We start from the raw sequence: 8,170 nt of genomic DNA, 5'->3' as shown, positions 1-8,170 counted from the left end.
CATCAAATTTTGATCTGCACCATAACCAGTAAATGCATATAGTGGAGTCAAAGGTAGGCTACAATATTTCCCTAGTATAAAATAGCATAAAACATAAATACTTAAAGTTGTACCCAAGTAAATGTACTTTTCACTACTGTGTTTGATATCAACAAACATTTAAAATTGAATTATTAAGCTTTATATTCAAAAATTCAAAGGATTATATGTCACACAAGTAATATGCACAATGAAATGTAATGTGGCATGCTTTTGAAGTTGTGCTAAAAGACAAATGAAAAGGATTAGGTAAAATAAATATAAAAGATAAAAAGTCAAGTTAAAGGTACTAAATTTAATATCTACAGCATTAATAGCAGTTGAGTAATGTCTACCTGTGCAGAGAATGAAGTCACTTCTCCCTCTGTGTGTTCTTATTCAATTCAACTTTTTTTTATATAGCGTCAAATCATAACACAAGTTATCTCAAGATACTTTTCCTATAGAGCACGTCTAGACCGTACTCTATAATCTGGAGACCCAATAAGAGATCCCCAGGAGATAATTGGTCTGTCTAGAACAGGGGTCTGCAACCTGCAACCTTTAGCCCCTCTCCAGTGGCTCCCTGTGGATTTATAAAAAATTGAAATGAATAACTGTTTTTTGTTTACATTTTCATTTTTATTTATCATTGTTGTAGGTCTATGATACGACGGTACGACGGAGTATTAGGGCCACATTGAGGAAAGAAAAATAAATCGGAAATTTCAAGAATAAAGTCATAATATTACAAGAATAAAGTCATAATATTACAAGAATAAAGTCATGGGTTTACGAGAAAAAAAAAGTCGTAATATTATGAGAATGGCTGAAGACTATTTAGTGTAAATCATATTTTTTTGGCTGGACCGCAGAGGGCCAGCCCTACAAACACAAAAGTCTATCATTGAGTGAGTGACTGACTGACTGACTGACTGAGTGATGAAGTTACAGGATTGGTCGGCCGACTTTTGGAGTTTCCTCATTGGCCGTTGTTCTTGCAAAATGAAAAGGCGGACAACAGTTCTGTGTTTATGTTTTCTGGCGAGCGTGTCAGTGGTTCAATGTATCATTCCATCGTGCTGTTATTGTACATGTGCTATTGTTTATGTTCATTTAAGTTACTTTATGTTGTGCTTCATATTGTGATACCGTGCATTCACACCAAGCGCGAAGCAAATTTTCGTCTCGCTTTTCTCCAGAAATAACTACTGTTGCTGCTTTGTAAATGATGTGGAAGTCCCAGATATGTCAGAAAACCAAACGCCGTTGTGTCTTAGTTCATAACATCACCCGGCGGTGAGCTGTATTTAGATACTGTATCTGTATCTAGCAAGCCACACGTCGCTACTGCGGTATGAACCCAAAATGAACAGACTGTGCTGTGATTTGATTGCAATAAACGGATCAAAATGATGCCGAAATAACGACAATATGATGTTGATTTGTAAAAAGACCGAATTCATGCTTTGTCAAGTCTGTCCGCAAGACGACAAGCAAACAACTTTTAAAATGCTTGTTTTCTGAACGTAGGTCGGATCGATCACTGCCAGGCTATGCTAACAGGATATGCAGCTGCTCCATTGACAATCCATCTAGGAATAAATACAGCAGCAACAACGTCAGTGATGACATAAACTTTCGTATGTATATGTGTACATAATAGACATGACCACTGACTAGTTGTGTAACAATTTAGCCACAAATTCACATACTGACCATATACGGTCCAGCCATATACTCGGTTTGACCGAGTCTTGTTTAAATACTGAATTTATAGACCTCTTTTGTTTCACCAACTCAACTAGGTTGTTTGTTCCACCCACAAGGTCGCTGAATTGTTTTCTCAGACAGGAAAAAACAACAAATCTGCACCCCAGGGGCTAAATTCAGCTCTGCTGACTGCCAGTATTGTATTTTGTGACTCTTTTAATGGCTCCCAAAAAGCTTTATGTTGCTGGAACAGGTCTCGCCTTCATTTTCCAAAAAGCCCCGCAGTGTACCACCATAAACATCTTTCTGTGTGCCTGCACTTTGCACTGTGTTTGTCCAGTCTGCCTGGGTGTTTGCACTCTAAATCAGCACAATAATCTGGGTTATTACCAGCCGAGACGACGGCGGTGGCATTGTTTTCACCTTGTGAGTCTGTGTGTGTGTTTCATCACGGCATAATGTGGTCCTGGAGACACCTACTGTTGCGGGAACTACCACAGAAGCTGTTTTGAGTAATTTGTCAGGACGTGTTTATATGTCTGTGGACAGATTTTGTGCAACTGTGCAAGATGCAGTCACAAGACTTTACAGGTGTGTAGTCGAGATCAAAATAAAGGTTTACAGACGGGTGTAGTCCGAGCAAGGGTGTCCGATGTAGGGGGTAGCAAAGAACGTATATTGCCAAGAAGTGAAAGTCAATTGGTCGTTCCATTGCAACATCAGCACCCAACAGCAAAGCTACGCTTCCGCCATTTTGGACTGAAAAGCGACTACCGGACGTAAAAAAAAAGTCCGCCCAAAAGTGAAACAAAATTATTTCTATTCTATGGTCATATTCTACTGAAATGAACAATAAAATATTGTAAACATAATAAGCGTTTTCAGTCCAAAATATTGGCAGCGACTGTTGTCAAAAAAACACCGGAGTTTCGTCTCTTTGCTTCTATACTCTTTGTGGGTAGGAAGTGAAGGAATGGGCCGTTGATTTGATTTATTTCTCAATATTTTTTCTCCTCTTTTGATGTTGGTGTAAAATCAATCCCTCCTGATGTGTACGATGTGCTGTAGAATCAGAGTTATGTCCTCAATGGCACCGAGAGAATTCTTCCTCGGAAAGAAATTCACTTCAATTAAATTAAATTAGCCTTTAGTGTTTTTTTCACTTGGATCCAGTCAGTGCAGCCATTTGGTGTAATCAGTGCTATCTGTCTTGCTGGCTTCCTGGCCTTGAGGCTTTTTTCCGATTAGTTTTTCTTAGTGGGATCTCAGCACAGTGTTCTGGGCCAGAAGTGTGTATTGTCATTGGCTTCTATGATAAATACAAATTGGCTGCATGTATTCCCAGTACAGTTCGGTAATGTTGCGTGACCGGCTCTCAGATTCCAGGGCAATGGTTCGGCCACGGGCGTTTTCCTCTATCAATATTCATTGCGCGGCTGCCAAATGATCAAATGACCATCCTGCTGGAACCGTGTGACCTCGTGTGTGGTCACATATACGAGAAGAGGGATAAACCCAGCAGGTGTTAACGTTATGACCGCTTGTGTGTAATGTGTACCATAAGCGCTCAATGAGAAAATGCATCAAATTCTGGTCAAGTATTGCAGTAGTGGAGGTCAAGATGAGCTTAAAAATGAATTAGAGACACCCATTAGGTAAAGCATCTGTCAGATTAGACCAGATCTCACAACTGGATATAAAGGATTTCAAGCTGAGGGGACATGATATATATGCTTCATTTCTCTTTCATCCCTAGAAAGCAAGAGAGGAGAAAAGGATGTGCAGAGGGTTTTTATTTTGATGGGTTTGGTTTTATTTTGAGGCTCTTCTTGATTTTCTCTTCTGCCTGGGTGACTGCCCCTACGTGACCGAGGTGGCACCTGCTGCTTCAGTGATGGATGGTTGACAGGGGTGTTAGCTTTCACCCCTTCATCCTGCAGTGATTTAGTGTCCTGCTCTTCATCCCTATACCTCATCCTTTTTTTATCTACTCGATATGTAACAGCCGCGCCCCACAGAGGGAAAATATAGCCTGCGATGTAAGTTTTTGTGTGACACTCAAAGGGGATTTTTGCTGCTTTATTATATTTAATAGTCTGTGCAATTCGTCTAATAGGCTCTACCCGTGCAGATTTCTGCTGTGATTTAGTGTCTTTCATATTAATTCCTGACACTCACAATTACTTTAACCCACTTTAAATGTACTAATCTGTGTAATTCCTGCAGATTTATGATTATGCGGTGATGTATTGTCCCTCCTGCTCTTCATTGACACCTCATCTTCTTTTATAGGCTATAGTAAATATGACAGCCACACCCTGCATAGGGAAAAATATATATAGCCTACAACACTGGCTATTTTTGTAACATTACAATGACTTACTTTATATTTAATATTCGGTTTAATTCCTGCAATATTTCTGTACAGATCTGCTGTGATAGATCCAGTGGATTTGATTTGGGGTTTTCTGCATCATTTTACACATTTTCACATTTGAAAAAAAGTTGTGTAAAGCCTTTTATGGCTCCAGAGGGAGCTGTGTGAAATCTGATAAATTGCCTAAAGTGATGTTACTTAATTATGACATCACTAAGACCGCGGTTTGGGTTAAAATAACTCCGGATGTGCCGTAACTTAAAGCAGCAGTGGGTAGAAATGGAGCAAATATGATTCCAAAAAGTTAATTTTATAAAATGATCACTATATCCTGACAATAGTGCATGAGACAGTTAATCTGAAAAAAATCACGTGCAAGATTTCACAGATCAGAGGAAAACAACCAATCAGAGCCGAGCTGGAGCCTTGCGTCTCCGAGCAGCTGTCAAAAACTTAATTATACTTATATATTTAATAGTCTGTGCAATTCGTCTAATAGGCTCTTTCTGTGCAGACTTCTGCTGTGATTGAGTGTCTTTCATAATCATTCCTGACACTCACAATTACTTTAACCCACTTTAAATGTAATAATCTGTGTAATTCCTGCAGATTTATGATTATGTTGTGATGTATTGTCATTCTGCTCATCATCTTCACACCTCATCTTCTTTTATAGGGAAAAAAATATATAGCCTACAACACTGTCAATTTTGTGTGACATTACAATAACTTACTTTATATTTAATATGCTGTTTAATTCCTGCAAAATTTCTGTACAGATCTGCTGTGGAATTGATTTGTGGTTTTCTGCATCATTTTACACATTTTCATATTTGAAAAAAAGTTGTGTAAAGCCTTTGTGAAGATGTGAAGATCTTCTTTTATAGGCTATAGTAAATATGACAGCCCCACCCTGCATAGGGAAAAATATATACAACACTGGCTACTTGTGTGACATTACAATGACTTACTTTATATTTAATCTTCGGTTTAATATCGGCAATATTTCTGTGCAGATTAGTGATTTTGATCTGATAGATCCAGTGGAATTGAATTAAAAATTTAGGCAAATTAAATGAGTCGTGCCAATGAAGGCATTTCTTTGTGTTTAAGTCACTAAAACAGCTTTTTTATGTCTTCATTAAGGGATTCTTCCTGAGTATTTTTGCAAAGTCAGACTTGGGTGGTGGTGATGGGATATTTGGTTTAATATCTGCAATATTTCTGTGCAGATTAGTGATTTTGCTGTGATAGATCCAGTGGAATTGAATGAAATATTTAAGGCTAATTAAATGAGTCCTGCCAATGAAGGCATGTTTAAGTCACTAGAACATCGTTTTTTAACATTTAGGGATTCTTCCAGAGTATTTTTGCGAAGTCAGACTTGGTGTGATGGTGATGGTGATGGGAAAGAGGACGGACGCCCTTCAGCAGCTGCAGCCGCGGACGTGAGCGCACCGCTGGAGGCAGTCGAGCTGCAGCACCGGGGTCCTGTTTGGAGGAACTCTGGCTGATGTTAGCGGCGGAGAGGAGGAGGAGGAGGAGAGAGGAGGAGAGAGGTGGAGAGAGTGTTGCTGCTGCTGCGCTGCTGGGTGGGCATCATGACATGTGAGCGAAGTCTGCACAGATACAACAAATACCCAAAGTATGTCTGCGGCATCATGGGCGGACCGCTGCTCTGAGGGACTTGACTCAGGTGAATGAGAGCAGCTGCACATTTTGTAGATTTTCTTCTCCACAGTGAGAGTGAGACCGACACGGCAGCTGTGCCTGGCTGCTTCAGTCTGGCTGGCAGGCGTCAAGGTGCAGCAGCAGCAGAGGGAGAGGAGAGGAGAGGAGGAAGAGCCGCTGCTTTTTAATTAACTATCCGACACGAGACGCTGGCTGCCGCGCACAATAACGTGACGGCTTTTGACTGAGTGACCACAGACGGGAGACACGCGGGAGAGGACACTATGTCGAGAGGAAAAGGTAAGGCATGCTCTCGTGCTAACAGGTAGACAGACAGAGCGCGTCTCGTGCTGCTGCTGGATGTTGGCGCGCACTAGACGCGTGCTGCATGGATGGATAGAGGCAATCTGTAGGAATGTGCGACGGTCTTAAAAACACTGCACTGTCCAGCCCGTGTCTTGTCCTTATATATCTGTCCTGTCTGTCTCTGTCTCTGTGTCTGTGCCAACGAAATGTGTGACCCGTCAGATTATGTGACGCTGCAGGGTCAAATAGATTAAAAAATGACTCAATGTGTGTGTGGTCCCCTGTTCTGTGTGACCCTATAAATACCATATGGGGGGGTGACACTATTTTTGGTAACAGCTATTAAAATTCAGGGAGCATATATAGGCCTAGTGAAAAAAGAAAAAGAAAAAAACTTTTGCTGAAATCCCCAATCAGGTCACAGAATCTGTAGACACACATTCTGACATCTGCTCTATTTCTAGCATCAGTTAAATAAAATCAGAAAATAAACAGCCAGGATGAGGTTAAATCAGGAGAGGTAGAAGAAGAAGTGAACAAACGGATAATACAGAGGAGTTCAGTGCATTTCTAATAATAGCAGGCAGTTTTTTTTTTTTTTCATGCAGCTCATTCGATTGTTAATTGGATATGAGGTGGGTGGGGGGGGGGCAGTATACTGTTGACAGGACAGCATCAGCTCTGAGGTCTTCACATTTCTGTGCCATAAAAGGTTTATTGTTACTCATTCAAAAGATTATTTTGCTGCAAATATGGCACCTGTTTGCATTGTGGTATTTTAGGTAATTTGCCAAAAAAATGCAGCGCTCTGAAATGTATTTATTGTTAGGATTACCTCTGTGTATGAACAAACATCATGTTCAGACTGAAAGTCTTTCTTTTATTTTTAGACGGATTTTTAAAAAACAACAACACATTAACACACATGTTCTGGTGTCAAGTTAATATAAAAACCTGACCATCATGCTGGTGGCAGCAGGGTGGCATTGTGACTAGTCAGGCCTTTCTTCAGCCTCGAGGTCCAGAGTTTATTTCCGTGTGTTGTTGTCATGCATGTCTGCCCTGCCGAAGAGCCTTTGAGCAAGTCACTGAATCGCTTCCAGCTTCGGGCTCACTGTTCTGTAGGCTATGTGGTGTTTGTGCTCTGCCCTTTTTCCACGAGGCGAGAGCGGAAAGAGAATCTCCCCGCAGGGATCAATACAATATCAAATCATTATTACTCTCAGTAGTGTCACAATAGAGAGGAGATTGTATTCAGTGTGGTTTGGGCTTTAAAATATTGCTGTCTCGGATTTAAAGTAACATTCTCACTAGATATGATGGTGCAGTGACACAAAGTGGAAAGTCTCTAAAATAGAATATGAATAATAAAATATTTCCCTTTCGACTGGAGGCTGATTCAAATAAAGTGCCTGAGATCAGGAGTTGCATTAACCCATTAAATCTCCACCTGGGTTCCTTAAATTTAGACAGAATATATTTTCTGTATCTGCTAGTTCCCACATTTCATTGCAGCGATGTGTGCTACTTTCAGTGAGTGAATTATTCCAAAGACACCATGTTTTTATGGCTGCACCATTAAAATCAAATAGAAATATTCTGGGTTTCTGCGTGGTTTTAAACAATTACATATGTGGAAAAAAAGTTGTGTAAAACCTTTTGTGGCTCCAGAGGGAGCTGTGTGAAATCTGATAAGTTGCCTCGAGTGACGTCACTTGAGTCAGCATTGGTCGGGGCTGAAGACTCCAAGTTTGAAAATTAAAAATAAATCTGGGGGTGTGGAGTTAGAAGAGGCGAGCTTATCAGACCTCTGTAGGCCGCTCCTCATCTCTGCTCGAGACTAGCAGCTTGAGGCTACATTATGCTCCTAGCCAACGTTTCCTCATACAACGGTTAGCATGATAGCTTACACTTAATTAAAGTGCAACCAATGCAATCTATATAGAACTTCTAGCCATAACTAATTTGCAGACCTTGTCCTGGTTAGGCTTTTAAGAAAAAATAAAAAACATAATACATAAAATCACATAATACAACATCGTACATTACAATCAATTTACATATGTATGTTCCCTGTTGTGACGA

At 40.3% G+C, this 8,170-nt stretch overlaps 1 protein-coding gene across 2 annotated transcripts in view; it reads left to right on the top strand.

The window, feature by feature from the left end:
* Positions 1 to 5,822: 5,822 nt before the first annotated feature.
* The window catches only part of pitpnm3 (PITPNM family member 3), a 106,562-nt gene continuing 104,214 nt past the window's right edge, over positions 5,823 to 8,170 (top strand). The window contains exon 1 of one of the 2 annotated variants that reach the window (XM_074639899.1): positions 5,823 to 6,079. In XM_074639899.1, coding sequence (XP_074496000.1) covers positions 6,064 to 6,079 — 16 coding nt within the window. In that variant the 5' untranslated portion in view covers positions 5,823 to 6,063. The remainder of the gene's footprint in view (positions 6,080 to 8,170) is intronic. The other variant, XM_074639898.1, reaches the window with a different exon arrangement.

Source organism: Sebastes fasciatus, chromosome 7 (genome assembly GCF_043250625.1).
Source record: "Sebastes fasciatus isolate fSebFas1 chromosome 7, fSebFas1.pri, whole genome shotgun sequence".
NCBI lineage: Eukaryota > Metazoa > Chordata > Actinopteri > Perciformes > Sebastidae > Sebastes > Sebastes fasciatus.
Note: the sequence above shows the minus strand (reverse complement) of the source record. Positions and strands in the feature narration are given on the sequence as shown.